This window comes from Maylandia zebra, linkage group LG3, assembly GCF_041146795.1.
Source record: "Maylandia zebra isolate NMK-2024a linkage group LG3, Mzebra_GT3a, whole genome shotgun sequence".
NCBI lineage: Eukaryota > Metazoa > Chordata > Actinopteri > Cichliformes > Cichlidae > Maylandia > Maylandia zebra.
Window position 1 is genome coordinate 28,024,234 of NC_135169.1, and position 14,402 is coordinate 28,038,635.

The 14,402-nt window shown below is 41.3% G+C and overlaps 1 protein-coding gene across 5 annotated transcripts in view; it reads right to left on the minus strand.

Annotated features, from left to right (window-relative positions):
- The window catches only part of si:ch211-200p22.4 (phosphatidylinositol-binding clathrin assembly protein), a 110,487-nt gene that overhangs the window by 75,378 nt on the left and 20,707 nt on the right, over positions 1-14,402 (minus strand). For all 5 annotated transcript variants that reach the window (XM_012922535.3, XM_012922536.3, XM_012922532.3 and 2 more), the window contains exon 2: positions 6,777-6,919. In XM_012922535.3, coding sequence (XP_012777989.1) covers positions 6,777-6,919 — 143 coding nt within the window. The remainder of the gene's footprint in view (positions 1-6,776; positions 6,920-14,402) is intronic.

The window sequence follows — 14,402 nt, forward strand, 5'->3', positions numbered from 1 at the left end:
CTACAAGCCTCATTCATGCAAACACATTCATAATCCCTCACATAAAACTGCCCCCTGAGATAACATGAGATGGCAGCTAAAGGATGCTTAATGACAAGTTCAGAAACACTGTCTTTCACTACCACCACCTTTATTTATTTTTGCTTCATTCCAGTGTTCCTGCTTCTGTACTCATGAAACATGTCCAATATATCGTGTTTTATTCATTCATTTATTTGCATGATTTCTGATGTTTAATCTGGCCAATTCATTGAACTGTAACATCTTCAGGTTAGTATGCAGGTAGTTTTAGGTAGTTGCTGCCAACAGTGGGCACATTTCCCGTGTTGTTCTGGCATCATCACAATAACGTTGGCCCAGGATCAATATTGCAACTGACCAATTGCACTTTAAGTCTTAATATTTGTTATATTTCAAAAATTAATAATCAAGTTAGGTTTGCTGTTAGTCAAATTTAGGTTACTCATGTTGGTTTGCTTCTGATCGTTTTCAATAGCTTTAGCTAACTTCTTAGCTAATGCTAACTAAATACTCAGACAACATGATTGGTCAGTTCCGGTCAGTCAGTTGGCCCAATGTTGCGCCCACACTGTGCAAGGAGGGAAAGTTCTGGTCTACCATGAATTACTATCTTTGTTACTGTTGAACATTTTCATTGGCATTTTTTATTTTTTAAATTCCCACCCCTCATTCTATTGAGTCCTGCACAACCAGCATCACTTCAGCATCCTGCTGCCGGTCTTAATTTAACTTCAATTTAATTTATCCAGTATAACTCCAAATCACAACAACAATCACTTTAAGGCGCCTTATGTTGTGAGGTAAAGACCCTACAATAATACAAAGAAAACAGAAACCCTATGACCCTCTATGAGCAAGCACTTTGGAGTAGGAAGGGAAAACTTCCTTCTTACAGGAAGAAACCTCCAACAGAACCAGGCTCAGGTAGAGTAGGCGGTGAGCATATGAAGCGTGAAAATAGACTATTAATAGCAAGAAAAACACAAGCTATTAGTAACTGTTTGCTTCAGTTACACTTGAAATTCTGCTTGGCAACAGCACATTCATTGGCCTGAGCTGCCCAATTATTTTGCTGAAACATACTTTTTCTTCCCTTTACCTGTCATCGTGCTGCCAGTTATGTCACACCTAGCAGTGAAATTACGCTAAATTGTAACTGACTCATAAAACCTTAGAAAGCATAAAAATGCGACATCACCAATTGATTTGCAAAATCCACTGATGACTGTGCTGTTGTGAAAGCGGATGCGAGGAGTGAGGTGTGGATCAGACTGAAACCACACGCTCATTGTTAATGACTTGTCAGCCACAAGTCGTTTTATTCAACATGGACTTGAATGAGCATATCGGACGTGACCGCCATAAGCACTTTCCTGATGAGTTAATGGTCTAAGTCAGAGGTCACATCCTACAGACAATCTTTTTGCAACCGCCGGTATCGCACCGTGAATGTAGTGTGCTTTGAGATGAATGGTGAGTTGTACATGAGCAACGACTGATCATTGTGTATGAAAAACAAATGTAGTCCCACAAGTAAGGAAGTAGTGCCAAAGCTAGTTTTTCACAAAAAGATCTCCCCTACAAGAAAAAAATGTTTTAATCTCAGTGAAGACCTTATGTGAAGGATTGTAGTACATGTTACTGCAGGTTCAACATTGCAAGTGACCAATCACCTTCTCCTGACATCATCCGCGACCTCGGAAAAAAACAAACGCCTTCAAAAAATCTACTTCACTTGCGAGGAGAAACCGCCTCTGTAAGGACAATATGTATAATGCTTACCGTTTATTAAAGACAATTATCCTGAAATGCAAAGAATTTAAGTTCCTGGATGGGCGGACAGAAGCGGTTTCTCTTCTCGCAAGTGAAGTAGATTTTTTTTAAGGCGGTATTTTCAAAGGCACAAAAGGGGGACGTCACAACAATGTGATTGGTCACTTGCAACGTTGAACCTGGAACAACATTTATTATGATGATGTGGGAACAACACCGACACGAGGATATCAGATCATCCATTAATAAGCACAGCTCAGAGTACCTGGGAGACTAAATAATGCCCCCGAAAACCCAGACAGATGCAATTATTTTGGGATTAGCAGTTCTTTAAAACCAAGGAAATTACTTTTCAGGGTGAAACCTACATGATGTCATTTCCTTTTACATCAAGACTCACACCACTCGTCACGATCTTTACTACGAGATCGTTCGTCAGAAGCCGAACGTGGCCATCTTTAGTGTGCCAGACAAGCTGCAAGTGCTCAGCAGTGTTGATCTGAAGGGGAATGTACAGTCTATTGACCCCAATTCTGCGGGTCTTTGGTTTCTAATTTTACGGCCGGATTTCTCTCAGCTCTGACTGTAATGGATGGGACGACCGTGAGGGAGCAGGGACACCTGGCTGCTGAGCCCTAGTCAGCACCAGTGTCCTGACAGGTCTGATGAATGCAGGCTGATGAGTACACAGTCTTGTCTCTACTACAGCCGGAAGCCTCGCTCCACGGGGCTAAAGCAGGAGGAGTGCATCTCCCTACTATTAGCGATTCGGTGCATCACTCTTATTTTACACATTTAATAACCTCTCAACAAGGTCGTACAGGCAAAGCTAATCTAAAAAAAAAACAAAACAATGCATTAACTAGTCTTTACATGCAAACACAAAAAGATGATGCCTATTACTTCAGTATTATGGCTCCATGATGGATTGGGGACAATGAAAAGGTGGAAAGACAGTAATATAAAGAAAGATTGATTAGATTTTTTTAAATATGCCACAGCAGAAATAAACACAGGAAGACACACTGACTGCAAGCTCTTCGTTAGTAACACAGAAATTAGAAACTAGTGTGCTGCTGCTATCACTGTAGGTGAGACGTCAACATCAAACGGGTTCCTTCTGACAGCGACAGCTCCGAGATAAATCAGCCTACAGTTCGGGAATACCTCTAAACCGCTTCCTGCTGCTCTGCAGTGACCTACTTAGCATGATTTGATTTATCAGAAATGTTGCAGGAATTTCCACAGCTTGAGCAATCAAACAGGATGGAGGTACCTGCTGATGTCTCTCTTAACTAAGGTCTTGACTTATTCTTTTTTTTTTTTTTTTTTAGTGTGTCAGTTTGTCTCTGCTGCACTGGTGCTTTCAATGCAACAGCTAATTCTGGAGTATTGTGACTAATGCTCTGAACCTAAAATACTGCCAGTCAGGAAGAGGTTTTTAGCAAAACACCAAAAATGCAATTGCCTCACTCCCAAGTCTTCCTCATTTTTCAGAGGAACTTTAGATTGGCGCAATCAAACAATGCACCTCCAACAGGAAATGTTATGTAATGTGGACAAAACTGATCTTGGCAAAACAAGGAAGCGATGCTTCCCCATACTGACTGATATTGAAAGGAATGCGGTGCAGGGAGTGTCGGCGTTTGGGAGTGTTTGTATACAAGTGCATGGTATTTTTTTTTGATCCTACAGTACACAGTGTATTTGCAAACAAGCTTAACTACCCACCATTTCATAGCTGACTGTTATCTACTTATATCTGATGGATGAAGAATGACAACAATCCACAGAGCGGCTTGCTCTTTTAGAGGAATCATTCGACATTTTAGAGAATTTCCTCATTTTCGTATTCTTAGCGAGAGTTAGTGGAGATTTATGTCACTTTGGCGTTTGCACAATAAATATGAGTAAGCGGCGTGCTAGCTAGCTTTCACAAAAAAACAGGAAAAAGGGGGAACCAACTATTCCGCCTCCGTCCAAAGTTAATCTACCAAAGCTCCCAAATTATCGCTACGCAAAAACATTGCATAACAGCAACAGACTGAGAGCTAAGCTAATAGCTTGGAAGCAAAACGTTTACATTTCCTAAACCAGGAGCGTGCAACATAAGGTCTGAGGCCAGAATTGGTCCAGCAAACACTCCAGTCTCACCCACTGTATAAGGGAGGATATAGATTTTCTTACATTTAACTGTATGTTCATAGGTTTTAAAGCTGTTCTAATGGAAAAGACCCCTCACCCCTACACCAAAATAATTAAGTGATAGACAGCTAAATGATAGAAAGGTTCCTTTTTTTCCACCATCATCTACTAAATTCAGAAAAGTTGCATTCAGCATTATGAAACTAGCAGGAGCATCAGGCAGGAGTTAGGGCCAGCTTTTGGTGCAGCACTGGTGTCTAAATAGCTTTCCACCAATGCAGAGGGAAGGATTCTGAGTATTTAACCATAGCAGAGGCAGAGTCGCTTTTGTGTGCAGTCCTTCTACAAGCCAACAACATCATCACCTCTGGGCATAGAGACAATCTTAGGTCAAAGACGGACATTTTTAAAGGTTGGTGTGAAACGGAAAGGTAAAAACCACAGCAGAGTTCACCACAAAGAAGGAGAAACTGCACTGGGTGTGACTTCCAGAGAACCACTGTTATTAATGATAACCACAACCGCCAAATGAACCTCATGCAGCGCTCCACTGCTATTTACTGCAAATGTGCAAGCTACTTGCAGCAAAAACAGTGATGAGACACAAACACACAGTGTCATGAACTATTATGCAGCACTGTGTGCAATCTGTGTAATGCATCTTATGCAACAACCAGCATATGCACTGCATGCATCAACAACAAAGGTGACTTGCATGCTTTTACCTGCCTCTGTTTTACACATTTTCTTTGTGCCATTACAGGATTTAATGATTGCTTAACTCAATAACAGAACATTTCACAGAAGCAAGTATCTTGGATTATGTCAGGTGGTGAAGAAGTTTGTCAAGCGAACCAACATTTCCGCTCGCATAATGTTGCTAGAGATAAACAAGATCTGGTTAGGTAGCCAGCTGTGACTTTTGTACACTGCATGAATTTGAAAGTGGTTGCATAGTTCTATTACCATCTATAAGATGAATATATTTACTACATAAGTAAATAAGTGACCTCTTTTTTTCACAAAGAGGGGGAAAAAAAAACAACACTTTTACCTGGACAAAGGATTGTAGTACATGTTATGGCAGTGCTTCTCAAAACCATTACTGGATGACCAGGGGAAAAAAAATATAAATAAAGTTAAGGCCTCAATCACACAGCCCTGGAGACTGACCCCTTAGCAACTACAGGTTATTAAGAGGGGGGGGAGTGCATTCCCTGTCCAGCTGGTGAAGTAAAAAGCTGCACTGTTGCTAGCAGATTACCCATGTCTGCTGTAGTTTGCATGACACGTATCAACTTGCAGGGTTTTGCTACCGCTTGTCGGGTAGTTTAGTGGTGTAAGCAGCCCAGTTGGCGTCTGGTATGCAAAGCTACCATGGTGACCAAGGCAATGTGCTAGCAACCAAAGCAACCTCAGGGAGGGTTTTGGTGCAGGAAAGTAAACCACTTTGCAAGTAATTTCACTCCAAAGACAGCAGCAATCAGTCACAATCAGTCTGATTGTGACACCCCCCGCCCTGCCCGCAGTGATCAGCGGTTGCCAGATGGTTGACAACTGGTCTCATACAGATAGATCAACATCTCCAGCAGCTGGACTGAGAGTGATGAGTTGGAAAAATTACAAACTTAACACAAGTAGTGAGGATTTTGTCACCGTAGCAAGCCTTCTTGGCAAAAATCCTATACTGTTGGATAGCCAGTTTATTTCCCTAGCTCCTTAGCAAGGCAGAGCCATTCGTGCATCACTAGCAGTAAAGCATAATGCTTTTTTTTTTTTAACTCCTTAAAAACATCACTGCAGCACATTCAAGGACAGAGCCTGGTCAGCACTCTCTGTGGGGCTTTTTCAGTAAGTAACAAACACACAACACTAGCAGTCGAGATTACAAGTTCTACAGTTTTAATCATGTTTATGTTAACTGCCGCCATCAGCTGCTCCAACTTTCCAAGTCTGAAGTCTGACGGGGTTCAGCTGAAAATTCCGACTTTCAATTTGGAATTGAACCTACCATTGGGGTTAGGGTTAAAGTCAATCAATAATGATGACTTAGACTGCTTAGTAAAATAAATACAATGAGAGAGGAGAACATGGCCCAAAAAAGCAAAAATAGGTAAATAAATAAACTTGATATTTAAGCAGAAAAAACAGGAGAAGCTCAGTAAATAAGCTCTAAATAAAATAATACCAAATTAAAAGCTCAGTATTGTACAGTAAGCGGTTCACTAAGTAAAAACCTTAATAAAATAAACACAGATCTCTTTATTAAAATCTGTACTGCTGCATATAAACTGACATTTTGTGTACACGGGTCCTTATCAGACCTCATAATTAATGAAAAAAAGTTCTCATGAACAAAGAAAGGTTTGCTTGGGCTTTCATTTCAGATTTGTCTTTGAATGCCGGCAAACCCATGGAGAGACCCAGCTGGGTTATTCTTCCTGCTTCCAAGCATGTTTTTTTATGAAGTTAAATTATTTGATTATTCTTTTGCTTCCATCCTCGTCCCCCATCTAGCCTCTGGCTGAGCTAATTAATTTCTCAGCGCTCCACAGCTACTTCAATCACTCACGCCTCGTGTCCAATATATACATCCTCAGTTACTGTGCATGCTGTTTACGTCCCATACGGGTCGGCCACCCTCCCACTCTGCTGATGTTGATCACAATGCACAGACATGAATAAAAGACTTTTTAAAATCTGTGTATGTTCGGATTTATGAGTGTGTGGGTTGAGACAGGGTTGAGTAATAATATCACTTATTGATGTAGCTTGCTCTGACTGCCCTGGAGGGCTTTTGTTTGTGTCAGTATGTGTGTGTGTGTGATGTCTCCTACCTCGTTGCCGTACATCATGAGGTGGTGGGTGGTGATAAGAGCTTTGAAGACCACCACCCAGCTGGAGTTGGCTGTGCGCTCAAACAGCGTGTCCGCCAGCTGGGGAATGTTCACGTTCATCTCATTGGTGCAGTGGATCAGATCTGGCCAGGACACAAAAAAAAAAACAAAAACCAACAACAAAATGAGAGAAGAAGAGAAGCTTACACAAGACAACAGAACAAAGAGCAGTGATGAGAAGCTTTTAAAGATAACCCTGACCGACACAATGCCAAATTACTTTTCACACAGAGAAAAAAAAAAAAATGCAGACACACAGCAAGGACCAACAAACAGAGCACGAATTTCATCTGAATTCTTAAGTGAAAGAAGCCTGAAGGACAGGTGCTACCCACAGAACTATTTCTTGTCTTCTTTTGACTCTTACTCTGCTGCACCTTTACCCTCTTCTCTGCTCTCGACATCTTAGCAGAAGCTCACGTGTCATTCATTCACCCAACCTGGAGGAAAACTGAACCTTCGACTGTATGACTGTCAAAATATAATAAAAAAAAACCAAACTGGCAGATCTCAGAAATAATCTCAAAACAGGTCTTTTACAGTATATAGTGTTACATCACTGCTTTAACTTTCCACCAAAGTCTGGCATTAGATTTTTATAATGAGGCAATTTTTTGTTAGAGTTTAATGTTAATTAAATGTTAACTTTCAGCAAATACTCCAGTAATGTGAACATTATTCATGGAGGTGTGGGATTATCTTTGCAGGTTAAGTCTGTGCAATACTGGCATCATCAGGGTTCAACATAACAAACATATGTTGGGCAAGTTGACCAACCAGCTGCTGTTTTTTTTTAAGAAAAAAAATATGTAAACAGTATTTCCACAGATCTGTTCACCTTTCACGGGTACTGGGTGAAATGAACCATCAGGAATTAATGTATTTTTCTTACACCACAGGGTAGTAGTACGGGTAGTAATATACTACAGTATTTTCACATTAAAATAAAACAGCATGTTCAGAAAGTTTAAGTGTCAAGAAAAGTGATCTTTTTAGCTGTTTTCATCCACCACACAGACACAGACAGCACAAGGAAATGAAGAAGCAGCTAAAATCAAAGCTGTCTGTGTACAGGTAAACTTCTTAGGTCTCTCAATTTGGCATTTCTCATAACCTTTGCTGCAAGCTGCTGGCAGGCATGATGTCTCTTTCTAGCAGCAAGACATGCGGCGGGTGAGGGGCACAGCATTCACTCCTCCTTTCTTTCTGAAAACCCTCCTAAGAAAATGATGGTATGTTTTAGAGATTAAGTTAGTTTATTATATAAAGTAATTCAAAAGGGTTTTTTGGGCCAGTGAAAGTCTGATCTACTGGCCCAGTGAGGAAAAAAGAAATTCTATGTTGAACAGCTAAGAGGCAGGAGACTATAAGACTGCCTTAAAGGACCCAGGAAAAAACAGGTGTGTTGGCAGGTATGACTAAATTAGCAAAATCCAAACTGTACAGGGATGATTACGGATGGTTGTGATTTGTGAATATTTAAATAGCTGTTAAATTAATAACTCAAGTTTCAACGATTGTTACATAAATTTGTACTTGATTTTTGGAAGATGATAATAATAATAATACGTCTATTAAAACTACAAAAACAGAAGAAAAGCTTTCTATGTAACAGGTGTCTGACCTGGGAAGCATGTGTGGCATGAGGAAACTAGATGCTTTTATACAAACAGGAGAAACATCCACACAGATTTAAAAAGCCCTTCAAAAAATAAAATCAAACGAGTCCCAGAGCAAGCTCTGCCAGAGAAAGCTACCACATCAAATGTAGTTTATGTTAATTTATGCCGTTTTAATTTACATTGTTGCCATCTGGAAGTGATTTCTTGTTGTGCACCTCTTAATTTTTGTGACCTGGCATGCTGAGCGTGCACGGACGGGTTGAAGACATGAGTGTATGATTATGTTTGTCTTTACCAGCATTCCAATGATACCTCAGTACAGGTGCTCAGAGTGCCGTTTCTTAAATTTGTAAATTCTGTAACATATTATTTAATTAGTTCAGTCTATTACTGTTACTGTCTTGGAGCAACTGTAACCCACATAATTTTCCTTAGGGATTAATAAAGTATTCTGATTAAAAGAGGCAACAGCCTACGCAACCACTAATGTGTTAAACATAAACTAGTTTATAATTTTTACACACACACACACACACACACACACACACACACAAAGAGTTACTCCAGGAAGAGAAGAGCACCAACTTTTTCTTGTTTAGCTGCTTCAAACACTTAAAATATGCACATTTTTTTACCACTTTAGAGAAAACAGGAAACTGACAGACGCCCTAGATTTATTTATTTTTAAACAAAGAATAAATAAAAGGTGCTTATTGAGCTAGGGATGTTTCCCCCATTGCATAAAATTCGCTTTAGCTTTTACTTCATCCCAAGAGATGCCTAATATGATCTGACCAGAACCTAACAGCTTGGCCCCACCTTGCTGTTCCTACCACTTTAAATGGAGATTGATTTGAAGGTCTTCTAGCTTATTACACAGATTCAGTGTCTCCGCTCGCCGCGTGCAACGCCCTCAGCGAGCCTCTCGAGCACAAACATCAATACAGACACACACGGTTAAATTGATCATTCACACCAGATATCAGGGTGTTTTCTGTTTCATTTCTCTGGCGTCCTCAACCACTTTCATTCCTTCGCCTCTCTCTCGCCATCTTTTATTCTTCACCGCAGGACGTTATGAGCTGCCGGCTCGCACACCTGGTAACTACGGAAACAGCTTCTCATTAAACTACTCGAGGACTGTAGCGGGAGAGACTCCCGACGGGGAACTTCATCACCATAATCAGGTGTGCATGCGCACATGCACGAACGCGTGCCTTCATTCAATAAAGAATCATACCTTCACTCACTTAACCCATCATCTCCCTCAAGTACTCACACACACACTTACAGTAACATTCCACAGCAGACTCCCAGTCCCGTATCAATCATTCACTCAACATGCTACCTCTCCCACTTACCCCCTAACACACACACACACACACACCAAGCAGTCTGCTATGCGGTCAATACAAATGAGAGTAGAATAATGTAACACAGCACAGCTGCATTTAGCCAAACAGAACAACATTTAGTGGCTAACAGAGTGCAGCTGGACTGAAAACGCTCTCACAGCCAGACTCACCTTGCCTTTCTGTCTCTCTGCAGCCCCCCACCCCACCTCCCACTGCACCGCTGCATGACATTATGACTGGAAACAATATCTCTGAACTGGAAGCGGGCACCGAAAGCGACTGGTGTCTTTGTTAACGAATTAGTCTCCTTGCTGCTCTGTCTTTCTTTATTATTGCTGCTGCTACCTTGTTTCTCTTCCCCCCCCATCTGTCCATCTCGCCTTCTTTTTTAGCAGAGCTCATGTTTTTTCATTAGGTCTGGAGTGGTGTGAGAGAAACAGAGAGAACTAAGAGAAGGACTGATTAGGTCTGTGGGGACGCTCGTGCATGAGTGTGTACGTGTGCGAGTGATAATTTAAAAGAGGGTACATGTGCTGACTTAATCAGCCAGAGCGGAAAGCATTAGATGCCACTGATCCCAGACCGGCGAGAGACAGAGAGAAAAGGGACGGCGAGGCAATTGAGACAAACATATGGCTGAGAAATGAAGATAAAAAAAGAGGGGAAGACGAGGTAAAGAGAAGGAGACACGAGCAGATGTGACGAGAGATCAAGAGTCCTACAGAGAGGTATAAAGAGGAAACGGATGAAAAGTGTTGAAGAATAGGGGGACGAGAAGAAGAGATCGATAAATGAAATGAGATTATGAGACGTGAGACATGAGTGTCTCTTCATCCAGACAATTTAGAAGAATCCACACACCGCTCAACAAGCTGCTCGCCTCGCTTTATCTCTGCAGCAGAAACGCAGTTGGGGATGCAATTTTTTCTTCTCCCCCGCAAGCACACCCCGGGGCAATTATTCTGACCGCAAATGGAAAAATACATAAGTTTGAGTCTATCATCCCTCAACGGCAAGGCTAAGACCAACATGTCAGCGTCCTACAAGCAATTACCTGCACAACAGTTTCATAACAAACGTAGCCTGGCTAATTGGCGCCCACACATTACAAGATGAGGACAACAGAGGACTGAAGCAGTCTGTGTACGAGAGCGCATTATACAATGTCAGAAGTCTCATTACAAGTGTACTTTAAAAGCTGGGTCTGTAGAGACTGAAGTGGCCGGTTCTGTGTTAGGTTAGCCAAGTATTGGTTATTCATTATGCTGAGTACTTCAGCGTCCCTTACTCATTTAGACTCACCACAAACGGCATGAAAGATTGACGTAGCCACCCTAAAGTCACCTACTTGCTTAAAAAAAAAAAAAAAAAAAAAAAAAGGCCTTTTGGTTGCCATGACGTAAGTTCTGTATTGGGTTTTTTTTTTGTTTGTTTTTGAACGAGAGGCTAAAGATCTGCTTTTATCTGACACTAGAGACAAGAAACAGACTTAAGCCACTTTCACTCATCGTGCATCACTCAGAAACCATCCGTTAGTTACTAGCAGAAAATTTCACCGTCCAGTTGCCTAATATAACTATTATGAGTCCATACTTTAATCAACCTTATCATGGGCATTGATCGCTATCATTGTGTGCCTTTTGTACCATCTTCCTCCCCTCACCCCAAACTGGTCACAGCATATGGCTGTCTGGTTCTGCTGAAGGTTTCTTAATGTTAAAAGGGATTTTTTCTGGTTCCCACTTTTAACTCGTTCTTGCTCAAAGGGGGTTGTGCGATTGTCTTCCCTGGATTATTGTCGGATCTTTAGCTGTCGAGCACCTTGAGGTGTTGTGATTTGGTGCTATATAAATACAATTAAATTGAAAATTGAATTTGGATTGGTAGTTGCTTCAATCATTCACTTCAAAGTGACCTCAAAGTCTGTGATGAAATGAACTTCAAAGTTAAGAAAAGTTCATTTCATCACAAACTTTGAGGTCTCTCGTCACTGTGATGCATCTATGATTACACTCCCCAAATCTGAAAGGCAAGCAAAGAGGCTTTGGTTTTAGGCAGGGGTAGGCAACTCCAGGCCTCAAGGACCAGTGTCCTGTAGGTGTCCTTGATCCATCACAGCTGATTTAAAAGGCTAACCTACCTCGTCAACATGTCTTGAAGTTCTCCAGAGGCCTGGTAATGAACTAATATTCTGATTCAGGTGTGTTGACCCAGGGTGAGATCTAAAACCTGCAGGACACCGACACTTGAGGCCTGGAGTTCAATACCCCAGGTCTTAGGTCGTTACCATTGGGTAACATCAGAGTGGTCTCTTCAATCTTTCAAATTTTTTTTTTAATTGTTTGCATCAAAAACATAAAAATAAAGCTTTAATCTTTTACTTAAATCATTTAGTCTTATATTTTAGTATAGAGGCAGAGTTTGACCCATACTTGACCTCTGTTTGCCTACCACTCACATCCCAGCAGGCGAGTTTAGCTCCTCAAGAGTCAGACCAGAAACATCAGTGATGCAGTAGCTCAAGGTCTGTCCCAATCCACAGGTTATTTATTTATTCCCTAATTTCCTTCGGGATTAATAAAGTATTCTGATTCTGATATTTCTCATAAAATGGCAAAGGTGTCCTTGACCTTGGTCACGGTTTGGGTGAAGGCTCATTAGGAGATCCCCTTATATAAGTGATTAAATTCCAGCATGAGTTCATCAGTCCTTAAGCAGGTTAAGCAAAACATCACAAGAACTAGGATTTTTTTCACTAAGGCTTAAAATAAAGCTTTGCCCATCAAAAGGCCAAAACAGTTATATGCCTTAAGTACATGGATATGAATCATACTAGTAAGCCCCCAAAGGCTCCTTCTGAACCTTTCAAGCAAGCTATAATATTTCTCAAATAATTCTATGAAGAAAAAAGAAAAAAAAAAAAAAATCCCCAAAAAGACACAAAACAGCCCAAACACAGTGAAAAGGTCCACTTGAGCAGTGGTGAGGCCTGTAAGGACACGTGTCAATCAACACAGCCACGCCCCTAACTGCAATAATAAATTATTTACCCTGCTTAGAGTTGATATAAAAAGGGGAACTTAATCATAAGGCATTTTTGTACCAGCCTGTAAACATGCTTTTCAGTGCTGTAAAAGTTACCATTTTATTGCATTAATGAAGAAAGCAGTCATCTGTTGCAGCCCTAATTAACTGACAGGAAGAGGAAGCGACTCTCAGCTCCAAACAATTTGTGTGAGGAATGAGTGCCCAGTCTAATTTTGAAGCTGACACACAGAAAAAGAAGGAAGACATCTGTGATAACCTGATGGTAGCTGCACCTCAGACACAAAGTAATAAATAGAAATAAATAGATTTTTTTTAAAATCTGACTAAAACACTCTTTATTCTGATAATACAGGATTATAAGAAAAAACAGAGACTTATTTTAAGTTGTTGTCTGATACCCTGCCATCCCCAGAGGACTTTTGTAGCTTTATACTAATTAGTGCGACTAACAAACTCGCACATTTACACATGTGGGAGGAATGAGTGCCGAGTACATGTGATCTCATCACCAACAGTGACCTTCTGTGTTCCTCCCTGATCTCACTGAGATCCATTGTTGCCAGTTGCCTGTTGACCTCTGAGGCCTTTGATTAAACCACACCCGACCGGAGACTTCCTGGTACCGAGGGACCGGCGCGAGGACCTGGAGGAGCCAGGCTCGACATCTGATAGGGGGTGGCGCGTGCTTGTGAGCGATAAACCAACAGAAAGTTATCTATATTCTGTGAGGCACTTGTGTTAGACGTTTTTTCTTTTTCCAGTGAACAGCTTCTTCTGCCTATGTGAGTGTTAAATCAAGCAGGAGGTAGAAGAAGGGCAAGGGAGGGGGAGGAGATAAAGTCTACATCTGGCCCACCTGGCTACCTTCTCTATTCGCTCTCCTCTCATCACTTCATCCACCTTTAAGTCCCCACACCATCCAGCTGCTGCACATGGGGGAGAGGCACACACACACACACGTGCGCACAGGCACACAAACTCACATTTCATCTCCTCCTTCATATTGTCTGATCTGCACACAAACTATTACAACAGGTTCACTAATTAACCGCCGGTGCCTGCCTCTCTGGGTGTCACTTTAAGCCTCCTCTTTCACTCCCTCTGCTCTTCATCTTCTTTATTTAATCCATTGCAGCCGCTCCGGGACCAGCTGCCGCTCTATAAGGTGACACAATGGTGGCAGAAAATGGCTAAAGAATCCCAATAATCGACAAGCATCAACTTCAGCCGCTTCTGCAGTTCAAACCACAAAAAAGTCATTATTACTATTGATAAAAACGACCATTGCTATTGACTGTATGGTGGATCTTGTCCCAAAAGGAAAGCACACTCTCTCAGATTTTTATGTTGTGCTAATACTTTTTTGTGAGATAAAAATAAAGCAAAAGAAAGGACAGGAGGAGCAGGTTTAGCAATATTTTCTCCATTTAGGATGCAAATCCGCAATTCTGCCATGAAATACCACAACTCAATCACGCAACTTAGAGATTCAGACCTCGAGGGCCCAGTTTGAAGCTCCATCAACAGCTTGACTTTAAGTT